Consider the following 17,687-nt stretch of genomic DNA (forward strand, 5'->3'; position numbering starts at 1 on the left):
CTGCTGGACAGCCTCTCTTTAAAGGAACTTTCCAGGGCTCATGGGTCAGGTTACAAGTGAACTTTCTAGAAATCAAGCTGAGCCTGTGGTATCCTGGTCTGGCCAAGCAGAGGTCTGAAAAACGTCAGAAAGCCACCCCCCGCCCCAGGGAGGTGGGTGACCTACCTGCGCTGGGGGCTTGGCCGTGGATCAGCGTCGGCGGCTTCAACCGGAAGCCACTGCTCCTTTCCTCTAAAAGCACAAGACAAAAGATCAACAGCAGGCCTGCCTGGGTGGGGGCTGGGCCTGGGGGGCAAGGGCAGGACAGGACTATGGTCTTGGCCTCAGTGACCTCGGGCCTGGAGAACCAGGGAGAACATTTCCAAATTACAATAGAAGTCCCGTCCGATCAGCAGGCCTGGAAGGCACCTGGAGGAGGGAGAGGCAAGGGCAGGAGGAACGACAGCTCTTGGGCCAGCTGCTGACCACGGGGACAGGCAGGGCATCAGCTGCCTTCCCAGCAGCCTGAGACCTGCTGCGGGCTCAGGAGCTGAGCTGCTCAGCGGCCCTGCACCTGGCCCTGGAGAATGTCAGGGAGCCACAGAACACAGGCGCCCAGGCCCTGCTTCCCTTTCCTAGAAGGTTTGTCCGTCAGAGCAAGCATCTGTGGCCAGGAAGAACCTTGGCACCACTACAGATGTCTGGGAAGGGAGACAGGTTTTTATGGTGAAAAGGTCAAAGGTGGCAGACAGTGCGCCTGCCTCTCCTTTCCAGATGTGCCTGCCGAGCTTCCTGTCTCAGTGAGGGAGCACTCCTGGCCACGTGGAGGGGGCCAGCTCCCCCCAGGCTGGAGTTTGCGCTGACAAGGTCACAAAGCTAGAGGGAAAGGCAAATGCTCAGGGGCTCCCGGGATGGTGCGAGAGCCCAGCCTCGCCCAGCCACCTGTCCACATGGACCCCTTCATCTGTGTGTCTTGGCAACTGTGCCCATACAGGGAGTAGAGATGGTGGTCTAATCTGATCCACACCAGGAAGGATTGTCATAAGAGGCCTGTGACTCAGGCAGGCAAGCCTGTTCCTGGGCAAGGCACAGAGACTGTGGTATTATGGCTCCTGGAGGTGGCCCTGCGTTCATGCTAAGCTTCACCCCCCGTCAAGCTACAGGACACAAGATCAATATACACAAATCAATTGTGCTTCTAACGCTAGCCGTGAATGACCCAAAAGCAAAAGTAAGAAAATAATTCCATTTACAATAACACCAAAAGAAAGAAAACACTTGGGAATACATTTCACAAAAAAAAACTATAAAACAATGTTGGGGCTGGCTGCAGTGGCTCACGCCTGTAATCCCAGAGCTTTGGGAGGCTGAGGCAGGAGGACTGCATGAGCCCAACAGTTTGAGATCAGCCTGGGCAACATAGCAAGACCCTAACTCTACAAAAAATTAAAAACTTAGCTAGGCATGGTGGTACATGCCTGTAGTCCCAGCTACTCAGGAGGCTGAGGTGGGAAGATCACTTGAGCCTGCAGTGAGCTATGATTGTACCACTGCACTCCAGCCTGGGTGACAGAGCAAGACCTTGTCTCAAACAAAACAAAAACATTGTTGGAAGAAATTAAAGGTGTAAATCAATGGAAAGACACCCCCAAAAGTCATATGCTATCTGATTCTAATTCTGTGAAATGTCCAACTAGGCAGAAAGGCGCTGAGCTGTTACCAGGGCTCAGGGAGGGAGCTGGGGGCCCGCTGTGACTAACGGGGATGAGGTTTCTTTTTGGGATGGAAATGTTCTAAAATTAATCACGATGGTCGCACAACTCTGTGGATGTACTAAAATCACTCAATTGTACACTAAAACGATGACGACAAAACCCAAAACGCCTTGTCAGCCCATATTTTCAGACCCAAAATCAAATCAAGATTTAGCAGGCCAAGGAAGACGCCTCTCCCGCCGTGGCCCGGAGGCGCCGCTGTGCCTGGGCAGCGAGAGGATCGCGGCGACCTTCTTACTATAATAGTTGTATGAAGGAGGCCGGGCGCGGTGGCTCAAGCCTGTAATCCCAGCACTTTGGGAGGCCGAGACGGGCGGATCACGAGGTCGGGAGATCGAGACCATCCTGGCGAACACGGTGAAACCCCGTCTCTACTAAAAAAACACAAAAAACTAGCCGGGCGAGGTGGCGGGCGCCTGTAGTCCCAGCTACTCCGGAGGCTGAGGCAGGAGAATGGCGTGAACCCGGGAGGCGGAGCTTGCAGTGAGCTGAGATCCGGCCACTGCACTCCAGCCTGGGAGACAGAGCGAGACTCCGTCTCAAAAAAAAAAAAAAAAAAAAAAAAGATAGTTGTATGAAGGAGTTCAGCTGTATGAAGGAGTTCAGCCCCAGGGGCTTCTGGCAGTCTGTGTTAGCAGACCTGGTGCCTCTCCCGTAATACGTGGTCATAAAAAAAAAAACTCAGGAAAGCCAGATCCTGCAGGATGCGGGGGTGAGCCACCAGATGTTCCTTTTCCGAAGGAAACACTCAATTACATTTCCAAAGCACGGAGCTATGCAGGAGAAGGCTGGCAATTTAGATACATTGTTAAAAGGTCAAATTCACAATTTAGATAATTTTTAGCAAGCTCTTCAAGCTGGCTCTGGATGCTGATGTTTTGGCCACAGACTGACTCCACTCCCTTCCACACTCTGCTCTGTGCAGAGCTGGCGCTAACACTGAGGGGAGCCTGGGAGCTGGCCCAAGCTGCCAGGCAAAGTGGGAGGCTTGGATAATCCTTGCCGACCTGCCACTAGTGCTGGGCCCAGAGGCTGGCCCTCTCCAGAGCTGCAGGCAGACAAGGTGCGCTCCAGGAGCAGCCAAACTCTGGAGGTCCCTGTCACAGGCCCTGCTCCATGAAAACAAGGGTGGTCTCTTCTCCTTCCGGAAACTTTCTTCCGCAACACAGTTCACAACACAAGTTGCTGAATCATGGCCAGAACCTGATGCCCGCCACATACCCAAGGGGTGAGGGCCCTAGAGGATGCTGCACCAGTCTCTGAGGGACGTGTATCACTCCAGAGAGGAAGAGGACCCCTCCCGCTGGCAGCCTTTGCCCTCCTGGGAAGCCAGCAGGCTCCCTGTCTGAGGGTGCTTTTCGCCTGCCTCAGAGAGCCCCAAGTGATGTCTGCGGGAAGCCATGCTTACCCCCCAGGGAGTCCCAATTTAACCAGGGAAGGGATGGGAATGAGACTGTGTCCATCAGATGCTGAGAAGGCGGCCTGGCTGGAGTGTGCATGGTCTGTGCATGGATGGCGCTGGTGCAGAGTGGGGAGGAGGCTCAGCCATGGGGTGGGCAGGGGGTGATGCCCGATGCGCGGAGGACAGAGGGTGCCAGTTTCTTAGTGCCAGAAGAGGGGCAGAATATACCAAGGGAGGCACCCACGTACCCCTGGCGTCATCTCCACATGCCGGCAGGTAGACAGAGTGACAGATCATGTGGACAAAGATGTGTCCCCAGCTCTGTCTGCAGAGGGCCAGAAGCAGGGCTACACCTGAGGCAGTGAGATCGCAGTGCTGCACCAAGCACTCAGACCTCGGTTTCTAAAGACCATGCTCCGTGAAGAACCAGCGTGCCTCTGAGAAATGCAAATTCCAGGACTGGGATGAGAAAAGAAGCTGAGCTGGGAGACTCCTGTTGCGACAAAGTAAGGTAAGTGCTCAAAACAACAATGGGGACCTGCCTGACAGGGCTTCCACTGGCCGAATCTGGGACAATCTGAACATTAAATAAAAACCAGTAACTACAGACGGTCACCCACTGATGCCAACAGAAGCTCATCTGTCCATGTTGACACAATCAATCAACACACACGTGGGGAGAAGGCAAGCTCCTCCTTCCAGGGAACGCCACTAATCAACGCAGCAGGGATGGTGCCCACAGAATCCCACGGCTGGTGGCATTCCCAGCTACTTGAGAGGGTGGGTCACGAGAATCGCTCGAACTTGGGAGGCAGAGGGTGCAGTGAGCCGAGATTGTGCTACTGCCCTCCAGCCTGGGCAACAGAGCGAGACTCTGTCTCAAAAAGGAAAAAAAAAAAAAAAAAAAAAAAAAAAGGAAGAGAATCCCATGGGGCAGTTGTCAGCAGGAAACATCACTTTGAAAACATCACTGGGAGTGAGCACTGGAGGGCAGGAGTGCAACAAGGTACACACAGTCCCGGAGTCTAAAGTGTCTCTCAGAAACCATCCAGCACAAAGGGGAAAGTAAGTTTACAGTGGCGAAACCTGGCAAACAGCACCCTGATCGAGGTCACAGCTACTCCGTGCTGGTGAGGGGACAAATGAGTACTGTGCATGGCTTCTGTGACGTTCTCATCCAAGACGCCACACCTGGGTCTCACCACCAGGACACACTGGACAGGCCCCAACTGAGAGACTTCTACCCAACAGCTGACGTGTAATCCTCGAGGTCATGAAAGTCAAGGGAAGCCTGAAGACCTGTTCCTGATGAAAGTGGAGGTATGTGACGTAGGACCAGGGTCTGAGTCCTTTTTCCTAATGGACTCATGGAGCTGACTGGAGAAAGCTAAATGGGGTCTCCAGATAAAAGGGACAGATAAATTCTTCTGTGTTAAAGCTTTTCAAAATTAAAGCTAAAAAACAGAAGGCAGGCAGACAAGGATGTGAAGGTGGCTTTGCAGAACAGATGTGAGGCTAACATGACCGGCTTTTCATGCGTGAGGGCGCTGGGGCTTTAACCATGCCGTGTCGGGGCCTGGGAAACAGCTGCCTGCTCCTGAGACTGGAGGGGAGAGGTCTGTGGGCAGACAGACAGGAGGGAGGCCTTGCTCACAGGCCTCAGAAGTGATCATGAGATTTGTAACAGAGCTCAGCAGCACAAATGGGTCCAGACACACGGCTTTAGAAACTGATCACCTAAAGCAGAACCTGCCTCACCACGGCAGGCTCCCGTCCAGACCACCACCTGCTAAGTGACACCCCGGGAATAACCCTTCCTTTTGCCCTTCCTGAGAACCTTGAACCACCAAAGCCCCTCTGCAGGACGAGACCAGGCGGTTGGCTCAAAACAGTCTGCTTTTAGAGTCAAAATGACTCTCTGAAACGGGGCCATCAACTCAATGCTCAGAGTTATAAAAACCCACCTCTTCCCTTGACACGGACGTCACGCCAGCGGCTAACTTATCTCACAATGCTTTTGAAGTCGGCCATGAATTTATATAAGGTAGGTTGGGTTACAGAATTCAGGTTGTTAAACTTGCTCATTAAATCTTTTATGAGGAATTTCAGCCACATGGGAGAAACTTTCAGGAAACCTTCGAGTTGGTTCTCCAGTGAAAGACCAAAAAGGCAGGCTCCATATTCTTCAGAAAGGGGGAGCGGCTGTCCTTAAAATTTTAAAGCTGGGGGCCGGATGTGGTGGCTCACGCCTGTAATCCTAGCACTTTGGGAGGCTGAGGCGAGCAGTTCACCTCAAGGTCAGGAGTTCGAGACCAGCCTGGTCAACATGGTGAAACCCCCATCTCTACTAAAAATACAAAAATTAGCCGGGCATGGTGGCACATGCCTGTAATCCCAGCTACTTGGGAGGCTGAGGCAGGAGAATGGCGTGAACCCGGGAGGCGGAGCTTGCAGTGAGCTGAGATCCGGCCACTGCACTCCAGCCTGGGCGACAGAGCGAGACTCTGTCTCAAAAAAAAAAAAAAAAAAAAAAAACCATTTTATCTAGGTAGATCTAAGCAACATTAATGTGAGAATTTAATACACTGAAAAGGGGTCTGGAAATTCACCAACTTCACAGGCGCTACCTCTGGGATGGCAGCGTGACTGGGGAAGGGGCAGGAATTCTTTTTACTTGAAATATTTCTGATTTAAAGAAAAAACAATTATGGGCCAGGTGCGGTGGTTCATGCCTGTAATTCCAGCACTCTAGGAGGCCAAGGCGGGCGTATCACCTGATGTCAGGAGTTCAAGACCAGCCTGGCCAACAGGTGAAACCCCATCTCTACTAAAAAATACAAAATTACCCTGGCGTTGTGGTGTGCACCTGTAATCCCAGCTACTCGGGAGGTTGAGGTAGGAGAATCACTTGAACCCGGGAAGTGGAGGTTGCAGTGAGCTGAGATCGTGCTACTGCACTCCAGCCTGTGCAAAAAGAGTGAAACTCCGTCTAAAAAAACAAAAAAACCCAATTATGAATGCATTACTTGTGTAAAATTTTGAAAAATGAGTAATGCATTTCTTTACAGGTTGTTTTTAGAGGACTTAAAGCCCCATGCAACCAAGCCCTGCTTGCAGAAACAAACATAAGGGCTTATGAAGCCTTATCTCACACCAGATCCCCAAACTATAAGCTGAAGAGTTGGAGGAAAATTTTAACAGCTGAAAAAGGACTGACTTTAAATGCCCGCTGAAGATCTGATTTTCCAACACCAATTGCTTTTCCTCCCAGGAGAACCCCCAGGCTGGGAGGGAAGGCAGAGGGGCGGGGGCTCACCTGGGTCTGAGTCGGAATTGCCTGCAGATGGCTCGCAGAAGCTTGATGGCATAAAAACATTGTTTTTTGAAACTGTCAGCAAGGAGGTGCAGGCGGGGGAGGGAACAAGAGGAAAAACAGCATGAATGGGTGGGGTGGACCCTCATGTCCCACGGGAGGAGATGGGACAGCACGCGAACAGGGCATTCAGTCTTTCCCCAGAAAGCAAACCCCAAAACTCTCTTTATAGCACTACGAGGGTCTCCAGCCCGACGGCCTTCATCTGTCTGATGACTAGTTAACTCTGGTCAACTGGGGCCACCCCCTTGTCCCTGCACCCCTGCAGGGGCAGCTGGCAGGGGATGTACTGGATGCTCCAGGCCACACTGGAGGCCCTGACTTTCTCACCTGTGGAGGATTGTCCATGGGGTCCCCTCCCCCACCTAAGATCTTCCTTCATCAGGGCAACTGCTTCCCAGGTGTGAGCCGGCCAACAGGTTTCCACAAATGAAGTGGAATTCGTAGGGGAAGAACTCACTCTACGCAGAATGGAACCAAAGACAACACTGTTCAAATTATCAGTGCCCCTCACGCCTCCAGTTGCCCTGAAGATGGAAAGCCGAGTTGTCTCTTGGGGGCTGCCGTGCTGGACGGGAGGTGATTTGAAGTGGGCCAGGGGAGCAGAACAGTGGTCCCTCACCTCTTTAGCCTACATTCACAGCCCAAACACTTCTTCTCTATGCTGGTTTCCGATGCAGCAAGCATGGTCTAGCAGTGGGCAGTGCGTGGGAAGGAATAAAATCAATAAGCAGGGAGCGGAGCTCCCTCATTCCACAGAACACCTATCCACGGGCGCAGAGATCATTAAATAAAGGATGTCGACTGCAAGCCATCTGGACAGTTCCACAATATCCGGTCAGCAGACGACAGTGTAACAGCACTGGAAAACCTAATGCAGCCTTGCAAAAAGACGTGGCCATGTCCAAAACCAACATGATGGGAAAGGGGCATGAAAGCAGGGGTGTGGAGGGGTGACTCGGGAAGGACCCTGGCTTCCTCCACTGTGTGTTCCTGTAACGCATGCGTGACTTCTATACACAGCAACAACGTGACATCCTGAAGGTTCAGGACTGTAAAATGATTTACATGAACTTTCCAAGAATGGATTTCAGTTGGGTAACCGGAGAACCTGTCTAAACACTCATGTATCTCCAAGTTGGTGCTACAGACAGCCAAGACAGAGGCCACAAGACAATGCCAGAGTGGGAAGTCAAGACGAGGACGAGAGAACAGCCCTGCGGTGGTGTTTACCTTCACATCTGCACAGGCGACTCCATGGCTGGAGGCCAGGCTTTCTGAGTGTCACATTAAGTAGTGCTGATGGCGTTATCTGCCTCAGGAACCTCTCTCCTCTACCAGCCTGCATGAGTCCCCAGGCTGACCTCCATGCTTGTGCTCAGACCAGGCCTCACGTCCAGGGCCTCCAAGCCCTTTAGCCTGCCCTACTCCACAGTCCGAGCCTGACCCACCCTTCCAGGCCCCCACAAGCTCCTCTCCTCTGGGAGTTCACAGCATCACACACGGGCCTCTGCTGGGGCCTCCTGGCTTGCCGGTTACTGTGTGTGCATGCTTGTGTGCACATGCATCTGCATGTCTGGGCTACTGCACTGGACTGCCTGTGCTGGGCATGCAGCTGAGGGGTCAGGAGAACACCCCACCCCTAAACCCCCAGTCTGTGCCCAGCCTTGGAAAGAGGAGATGTAATTAACAGGCAGAGGCCCCAACAGGGCTCTAAGCAGTCAACCCCTTTCCTCCATTTCAGAGGGACGATCTCTTCCCAGTCTTCCTCAGGCCACCAAGTCTCACCATGCTGTCAGCGTCACTGATTCTAGACGAGGACCCCTGGTGCTGCACTCTGGGCAAGCTCTCACCTCACTCCTGACCGAGTCCGAGCCTCAGATCGACTCTAACTGGAGCTGGGCAGGAAGGACACAGCAGACGGACGCGCAGCACTGAGGGGAACGGCGGGTTTGTAAGCATAAACGCTTTTACTATTTGGTAAGTTTGCATATTTTACCTGACTGTGAGGGTGGGAACTGGGTTAAAGAGGACGTTCTTTCTCGCTTGACAGGAGGGCAGTAATTTCCATCTTCTCTGTCAGAATCTACAGAAAATGATGAGAAGAGGAGGAGAAAAATCAGGTTCCTTCCGTTTTTAAAACTGAAGATGGTCAAAGGTGTTAGAGAGCTCCTTACCTTCTCCGCCTTCAGGACTGGAGCCGCCAGCTGACCTCTGAAACAAGGAGCACACAGCCGGGGTCAGAGGGCATCAGCCTCACGGCAACCGAGCAACTCTTGGCTCCATAACAAATATCCCAACATGCACCGCGGGCAGCTAACTCCCAGTAACTCCCAGAGCCCAGCACCCGAACGAGCCAGGATTTCAGCCCAAAGCTCAAAAATTCCCCCTGGTGAACCTCTGCACCCAGCTTCACAAACACATGCCAAGGAATCCTCTCAGTGGCTGGGAAAGTATCCGCAGCACCCGGATCGGTTTCTTGTTTCTCCACAGGTTACACTAACTGGCCCGCCACCCCCAAATTCAAACACAGCCGAACCTCATCTGGCCCCTGTTCATCCTGCCAAGAGCTGAAAAGCGACCCTCTCCACCCTTGAGGGCAGCGGACTTGTGTAAAATGGTCGCATCACACCAGATAGAAATGGTTTCCCTTCCTAGCCCTGGAACATTCTACTGTGCACATCCTTGTCTCAGGGTGGGCCGTTATTTCCAGAGCAAGTAAGAGCTTGGATGTTTTGGACCAAAGCCTGCTTGTGAAGCGTTTAGAACAGAACCATCAAAGATAAAGCCCAGTCACAGGTTGAGGGGAGGGACCTGTTTCCTATTCCACAAACTTTAGCTTTAGAGTGTGAACAACTAGCAACCAAGACTTAAAATGGGTTCATGACCAGCCTGACCAACATGGTAAAACCCTGTCTCTACTCAAAATACAAAAAAAAGTAGCTGGGCGTGGTGGCACACGCCTGTAATCTCAGCTACAGGCTGAGGCACAAGAATGGCTTGAGCCCGGGAGGCAGAGATTGCAGTGAGCTGAGATCATGCCATTGCACTCCAGCCTGGGCCACACAGGGAGACTCTGTCTCCAAAAAAAAAAAAAAGACTTAAAATGGGCTGGGCGCAGTGGCTCACGCCTGTAATCCCAGCACACTTTGGGAGGCTGAGGCAGAAGAATCGCTTGAGCCCAGGAGTTTGAGACCAGCCTGGGAAACATGGCAAGACTCTGTCTTTATAAAAAACCAGGCCGGGCACGGTGGCTCATGCCTGTAATCCCAGAACTTTGGGAGGCCGAGGAGGGCGGATCATGAGGTCAAGAGATCGAGACCATCTTGGCTAACATGGTGAAACCCCGTCTCTACTAAAAATACAAAAAATTAGCTGAGCATGGTGGCGGTCACCTGTAGTCCCAGCTACTTGGGAGGCTGAGGCAGGACAATGGCAGGAACCCGGGAGGCGGAGCTTGCAGTGAGCCGAGATCGTGCCACTGCACTCCAGCCTAGGTGACAGAGCGAGACTCCGTCTCAAAAAACAAAAAAAAACCAAAAACAAACAAAAAAAAAAACCCAACCACACAAAAATCAGTTGGGCATGGGGGTGAATGCTTGTAGCCCCAGCTCCCCCGGAGGCTGAGGCAGGAGGATCAGTTGAGCCCAGGAGTCTGAGGCTGCAGTGAGCTATGACCATGCCACTGCACTCCAGCCTGAAGGACACATCTCATCTCAAAACAAAACAAAACAAAACAAAAACCCCTCAAAACTTAAAATGAGTAGTGTTTATCCTCTCCCGCAACACAATCCCTCATTTTATGTCCTGTCTCAGAATGTAGCAGCCAAAAGCACACCGATGAGTGGGTGCTGCTCCTCCTGGCATACTCCCCGCAAGAGCAAGCAGAAGAACCAATTTTCTTATTTTCAAACATGCTCCTCAGAGGTCAAGTTTAGCCAAATGAGGCCCGTCTGCCTCGACAAGCTGCTGGGGCTTACAGGAGATGATGCATGTGAAAGTGCTTTGCAAACTGCAGAGGGGCCTGGGAAAGCAAACTGCAATAAATAAAACCGAAGAGCACAGGAGCCAAGGGAGACCCCCCTCAAGTCGGGGTGGCGCATTTTCCCATAAAGGGCCAGACTGTCGGTACTGTTGGCTTTGTGGGCCACATTTGGTCTCTGTCATATATTCTTCTTTGTTTTTGCTTTTATAATCCTTTAAAAATGTAAACATCATCTTAGCTTACAGGCCCAGGACTGCAGCGTGTGGCAGTGAGAACCCAGACAACGTTAATTGAAGTCACATAGTTCGTTCACGACAGTCAGAAAAAACCATACCCTGGACTTTCGCCTCCCGTGTGAGCTGACAACATGGGTTTGTGTGGGAAAAGCAAGCCTGAGCTACTTGCTTGAGGCCCGTGTTCTGAGAGGGCGTTGGAAATAGTCCCAGGGGACTGTATGAGTGAGGGCTGATTAGCACTATCCCCACAAGATGACATTATTAAAGTGCGTGGGAAACACAAAATCCTTGTAACACAACAGTGGGTTCTCTTAGTCACTGGGGCAATTGTGAAAATACCACTGAGTCCAAAACGCAATGTATCAAGCAGCCTGGCCCTAGAGTCAGTACCAACTCTGGCCAGGACAAGAGCACGAGGGGCGCAGAGGCTGCTTAGTCCCTGCCGCCTCTTGAAGGCAAGAAGAACTGTCAAGTTTATTCCGGCTCTGCCATTTTCTCAGGGTGAAACCTTACCTCGCCCAGGCTTCGGTCTCCTCACCTGGAAAACGGGGATGCGTGAGGCGACAGGCAGGGCAGGTAAGGTGCTCAGCCCAGCGCTGGGAGCAGATGATTACAATGCTCGTGGCCCACACCTGATGAGACCAAACTCCCAACTGATGTAAAACGCTGAGGCTACGCTGGGGGCAGGGCTTTAGAGTTCAAGGCAGACATGAACAGGGAGTCAGGGGTGTGGAGTGAGTCCTGGGTGCAGCCAGGAGGCGAGGGACCTGGACTGGGAACCTTTCTAGAGATGCCAGAGCCTGGGATTGCATCTGATAGTGCTGTCACCACCTTGGCATCCCTCTTCTTGGGTGACATCTGTGGAGTGGGTACAGGTTCCAGCTATTGTTCACCCTCACACTTAGCAAAGGTGACAGAAACACAAAGAAGCAGTATCTGCCCACCCAGGTTGCCAAAACCTTTGTTCATCTGATGATGAGCCTGGGCATCTCATGCCTGGGCCAGCTACCGCCCTTAGCGGGCCCTTACATCAGCCTCCCAGTGCAGGCAGCTCTGAGAAACGACACCTAACACAGCCTCCTTGCCCTCTGGGTAATCCACGCCCTCCAGAGCCCCGCAGGCTGGCTTTGGCCTCCGAATGCTCTGTGCAGGTCCCCGTCTGAGGCCAGCTGCCTCCGCACAGCCCGATCGCCTTGGACACCGCACTGTTTGCCTCACCTCTGGCTTCCCTGGCCTTACCTGTCCTCCCATCCATTTCTAACAGCAGGCCCAGGACATCCCTGCCCCCAAGTCCCATCCTGTGGCTTGAGGCTTTTCTCTCCCCTTTTAATCCAACGAGCATTTCAACTGTACCAAAATCCTTACACGGTGTCCTCCCTGGTCCTGGGGGATCTGTCCCTTACTAAATGACTTCTGGGACCAGGAGATGGCCATACCCTCTCTGGCCTCTGTAGACAACCTGCTCTCTCATCCAGTGACATCCTCCTTTTCCCTCAGGCGAGAACGAACCCCTTGGTGAGATGACCTCCAGGCCTCTTATACTCTTTCTCTGTGGCTTATTCTGATCCTGGGAGTTGTGTCAGGGACCCCACTAGACTTAGGAAGGAACTGGTCCTCACGGTAGAAGCCCGTTTACCATCTGTTCAACAAAAAGACACTGCATCCCAGGCCCACTGCAGCCCATGGAGAAGCCGGAGAAGACCTGAGTCTGCCCTTACGGAGGCAGCTGGTCCCTGAGCTCCCTCATGTCTCCTCACCCCTGCACGGGATGTTTCTCCTGCTGCCTCCACACCTAACTCTCTGGCTCAGTGGTTATCTAGGTTAATTTCCACGTGTCAATTTCCCAGTTTCCCTGTTTCTGATTTCCAATTTTATCTCCTTGTGATTGGAGCACATACTCCATATTTCAATCCTTTAAAATTTGAGATGTGTTTGGTGACCTAACAAATGGTCTCCCATTCAGAATTTTCCATGTGCACTTGAGAAGGCCGTGTACCCCGCTGTTTGGGTGGGGTGTCCTATATGTCTGTTAGGTCTGGTTGGTTTTTGTGTTGCTCAAGTCCTGCTTCCTTACTGATCCTGTCTAGATATTCTATCCATTACTCAACGTGAGGCACTGAGTCTCCAACTCCTCACTGATCTTGTCTAGATGTTCTATCCATTACTCAAAGTGGGGTACTAAGTCTCCAACTCTTACGGTTGACTCGACTATTATGCCCTTCAGTTCTGTCCATTTTTGCTTTGCGCATTTTGGGGGCTCTTTTCACGATACCCCATGCCTCTCAGGGACCGTGGATGCCATGGACGCTCTCTCCAGAGCAGCATGTCCAGGTCAAGAGTGTGGCCCCAGGGCTCCCAACAGTCTCCTGGGGTCTCCTCGTGGCTCTAGGCACAGCCCTGGGAACACTGTGGTGTCCCCAGGCATTCTGGACTCATCCTCCCCTTCACCCACCACCTCCAACCTGCCAGCAAGTCCCATTAGCTCTAGACCCCGGAGAACGTACCTTTCCCTCCTGCCTTGGTGGCCTCCTCAGGCACAGGGTCCCCTCTGCCACCAGGCTCTGGCCATGTGGCCTCCTGTTTTCTGAACATGTTGGTTGCTCCTGCCTCACTGAGTGCTGCTCCTCTGTGGGCGCCCTCCCTCCCTGTTCCTGCGTGTCTGAGATGCTGTGAGCACCACCTCCAGGGTAAGCATGTGCTCACTCCCTATCCCAGACCCTCTTGGGAGCTACCCTGTTTTGTTCTATCACAGAGGGAGATGATCTCAGAGGTGTCTCCTACAACACAGTTCATTCACCTGACACCTGGGACACTTGCACAGAAGGCGCTTGCTGAGGACTTGCTGCATGGGTGGAGTCCATGTCCTCCACTGTGTCCCCGTTCAGTGACCCTGAGAAGAACGGGTGCCTAGACAGACAAGGTTCAGATGCTGTCTGACCCCTGACCTCAGGAAACCCTCAAATCCGTGCCCCAAATCTCTTCTAAGAACCTGCCTGCAGCAAAGTGGGGGGCCTCTTGGTCCTGGAAAGGCTGGGAAGCCAAGGCCTGGGAAGGACAACACAGGAAGATTCCAACAGGGGAACCTCCTGCCAGCAACTCTCCACTAAGACCCAGCGGAGGGAAGCAAGAAGACAGAATGTGTGCCTGTGGAGAGCTCTTCTAGAATCCTAACCCACTGGCCACGTGAGGCGCCGCCTGCCCTCTGTCCCCGTCCAGGCCTCCGCACCCTGCGCCTTGCTGGGATGGAGGGCCTCTCCTCTCAGGAGATGTTGGAACTTGCTGTCCAGCTGGCTTGTGCTGTCTTCTCCAAAGTAGGAAAAGGTTTGGGGTGAAGGAACCTCCTTTGAGCCACCCAGCCCTGCACACAGCCAATGCCAGCTCCACATTTTCCATTTCCTGGAGTCAGCAGCCCAGGAATCTGGACCTGTTTGGCGTCAAGGCAGTCTGGGGCCACCCCTCATCCCAAACAAGGCAGTGGGTCCTCAGGGGTTGGTCCCGAACAATGCCTGGGACACACTCGGGGTCAGCGCCCAGAGGTCTGCAACCAGAGCTCAGGAGGATTTTAAGAGTAAGCTCCAGGCCGGGCACAGTGGCTCACACCTTTAATCCCAGCACTTTGGGAGGCCTAGGCGGGTGGATCCCTGAGGTCAGGGGTTCGAGACCAACCTGGTCAACATAGAGAAACCCCGTCTCTACTAAAAATACAAAAAGTAGCCAGGCATGGTGCTGCATGCCTGTAATCCCAGCTACTCAGGAGACTGAGTCAGGAGAATCGCTTGGACCCGGAGGCGGAGCTTGCAGTGAGCTGAGATAGAGCCACTGCACTCCAGCCCGGGCAACAGAGTGAGACTCTGTCTCAAAAAAAGAAAAGAGAGAGAGAAAAAAAACCAAACAAACAAAAGAGCAAGCTCCGAGGACGCGAGCTTAATGGGGAGGGGTGAGGATAGAAGCAGGACACAGAGCCCCATTTCCTCCTCCTCCTCTGCTTTTCCCAAACGAGACTCCGCTGCTGCGAGGGGCAGGGCATGACACCCGGGAGCGCTGGTCAGCACCCATTTCAACACCACGATGACAGCGCCCCAGAGTAATAATAAGGAAGCAGAAGAGAAAGAAGACCAGAGGGCCCTTCGACTTCTTTCTGGCATTGGGACAGCAGAAGCGAACGGAGCAGGCTCAGAGAAGGTGAAGCAGCCCTCCCGCGGCTCGGGCTGCAGGCTGGTCAGGAGCAAGCACTGTGAGTGCTGACCCTGTGCCCTGCGTCCCTGCCAGTGGGGTGGGGGCTGGCGGCGCAGCAAGCTCCCCACCAGGAGCCACAGGGAGCTTGTGGGAAGTAGCTCAATTCTGTGAGGCGCGTGAGTCCCTGTCGCTAAATACAAGACGGGGGGCACATCCCATCTGGAATGGGAATACAGGGGTGGGAAGTTTGTTCGTGGCATAAGGAACGAAACAGTGAAAATCGTGGTTGTCACATTTATTAAGAACTGCCCTGTCCAAAAAACATGGATCTTGTCAGACTGTCTGGTGTGGCCTCAAGGAGGACACGGGTGCCAAGGCGGCCCAGGGCAAGGCACAGAGTTTCAGAAGCCGACTCCAGACACAAAGACCAACAAGGAAGAAGCAGGAAGGAATGGCACTGTCTACCTGGTCCCCTAGGAAAGACCAGAAAGCAAGGCCATGTCAGACAAATTCCCTCTAGATGGCTAGGCGCAGTGGCTCACACCTGTGATCCTAGCACTTTGGGAGGCCGAGGTCGGCGGATCACGAGGTCAGGAGATCGAGATCATCCTGGATAACATGGTGAAACCCCGTATCTACTAAAAATACTAAAAAAAATTAGCTGAGCATGGTGGCAGGCACCTGTAGTCCCAGCTACTCAGGAGGCTGAGGCAGGAGAATGGTGTGAACCCCAGGAGGTGGAGCTTGCAGTGAGCTGAGATCAGGCCACTGCATTCCAGCCTGGGCGACAGAGCGAGACTCCATGTCAAAAAAAGAGATAAATTCCCTCTATAAAACTGTGGCAACCAAGAGGCGTACCAGGGTCTCAGTGAGTCTGACAAGTTAGAAAACCTGGCTGGTCATGGCTGGATGCCTGGGATACAAAATAAATGATGGGCCAGTTCAATGCTTTTTATTCAGTGGCAGAGGCAAGCAGCTGAGAAATTCCTGTCAAAAGGGCAGGCCCTGAGAAAAGCCAGTGAGAGGGGGCTTCCAAAGGTCTGAACGTTGAGGGGTGCTGAGGGCCAAATCCTGTGCAGGGACTAGAAGGTGGGGGGAAACTGTCTGGCCAGAGGGATTCGTTCCAGAACCTCCTTAAGCGCCCTGGTGGGTCTAATAAACATATCTGAAGCTCAGCAGGTCCTTGGCAGGGAGCTTCAGCCCAGTACAATTCCACCAGGTTTGGAGTGAGTGCCCAGAGCTGCCTGCTTTCTCCGCATCAAACAGAGAACTTAATTGGGATGTGGTTTGGTCTTCTTCAGACTGTCTTCTGAAAGCCAGGAAGTCTGATATATAGAGACTTTTTCCTGGTACTGACTCTTCCATGGCCAGAGTTCTGACGAGACTGAAAGATGATAAGGGCCCTTTACAAGCAACAATTCAGTGAGCCATAATTTATCAAGAACTCTCAGCTTTACATTCCCCCCAGGGACTGTGGAATAAAGTGAACAGACTACACGTGATGGATGAGACCTGCCGGGTAACATGGGGGCGGTTTCCTGAACGCCAGTGTGATACAGAGTGAGACCCAAATTAAAGTCTCAGGCCAAGAAGCAGCGGGCATTGGGTTCCATTTGACTTGATCTATGGCCTAAGTAACCTAAAATAAAGTTTACTTTGCTCTGAGTGGGCCCGATTAGTAGAGAAAGCCAATTAACAGGAGCCCTCAGCAACCAGTCAGGGTGTTCTCTGCAGACAGCCCGAGGGAAGGAGCCCTGGTTGGCTCAGAGCTGTCACAAGGGGCTTGATGATGGCTCTCCTGGGGCTCCTGAAAGTGGGTGTCCGAAAGTTACGAATGCTAAAACTATAAGGTGCATGTTATGTGCATGGTCACCAGAGCTACACTGGAACATTTACACACTGCTCCGCGCAACCCCCAATCCTGGCTCTCCCACGGTGACCCCCAGCTCATCCCAAGGCTCCCTGCCATACAGCTTCGCCTTCCCCCTGCCAGTGTAGGGGATGCTTGAATTTCTCAGGATCAGAGCCTCAGACCCAAAGTCCATGAGAATCAGGATGCTGAGATCTACCTGGGTTGGCCAGGCCAAAGAGATGAACATCTGGACGAGGTGAGGCCCCTCCGGACACTCCCGCACAGGCCTCTGTTGAGAAGTACACAGGGCACAGAACAGCGCGTGCGCTCTTGAAGAGCACCTGCTGTCACAAAAACTCTGTGATCCACTTGTTTGCTACTCTCATTCTAGAAACCATCCCCTCTGCAGCTGGAGAGTTCTATGTGGGCTGCGTTTTTCAAACCCAGGCACCTGTGAAAGGCCTCTGGGGTGGACCCTAAAGACCATCTGTCCCCAGAGGGCTAAAGATGGAAACTGAGAACACCATTTCCTGTGCTCTCAAAGACCAGAGGTGCAGTAACTCACCATACCCGACTCAGGAGAAGTTTCCAGCAGCTGCTCTGCCAACAAAAGAAGGGTGCAGCCACCTCCTAATTCTCGCTCTGGTGGCCGTTACATGAGCTCGTGGGAGGGCTGTACTCCCAGTGCACTGTGGGACAAGTGCCTCCTGGCTGGACTCCTTCCCGCGGCTCCTGTCTCACTACTCCAAACCCACTTTTGTGTCGCAAAGGCCATGACCGCCGTTACCCTCTCCCCATAGCCTCGGGCACAAGTAAAGACTGTTGCTTCTTTTTCCATCACACACTGACTCCTCCAAAATGTTAACACAGGACTCCAACCCACCCCTGGCTGAATAGTGCTTCCTAAGT

The 17,687-nt window shown here is 52.8% G+C and overlaps 1 protein-coding gene across 19 annotated transcripts in view; it reads right to left on the reverse strand.

Annotated features, from left to right (window-relative positions):
* Positions 1-17,687, reverse strand: part of LOC105484794 (RAN binding protein 3) — a 63,341-nt gene that overhangs the window by 17,309 nt on the left and 28,345 nt on the right. For 11 of the 19 annotated variants that reach the window (XM_011746780.2, XM_011746833.3, XM_011746899.3 and 8 more), the window contains 4 exons: positions 8,707-8,743; positions 8,529-8,615; positions 6,473-6,544; positions 166-231 (listed from right to left, as the gene is read on the reverse strand). In XM_011746780.2, the coding sequence (XP_011745082.1) occupies positions 166-231; positions 6,473-6,544; positions 8,529-8,615; positions 8,707-8,743 (262 nt within the window). The remainder of the gene's footprint in view (positions 1-165; positions 232-6,472; positions 6,545-8,528; positions 8,616-8,706; positions 8,744-17,687) is intronic. The other 8 variants (XM_011746817.2, XM_011746809.2, XM_011746875.2 and 5 more) reach the window with 1 other exon arrangement.

Source organism: Macaca nemestrina, chromosome 20 (genome assembly GCF_043159975.1).
Source record: "Macaca nemestrina isolate mMacNem1 chromosome 20, mMacNem.hap1, whole genome shotgun sequence".
Classification (NCBI taxonomy): domain Eukaryota; kingdom Metazoa; phylum Chordata; class Mammalia; order Primates; family Cercopithecidae; genus Macaca; species Macaca nemestrina.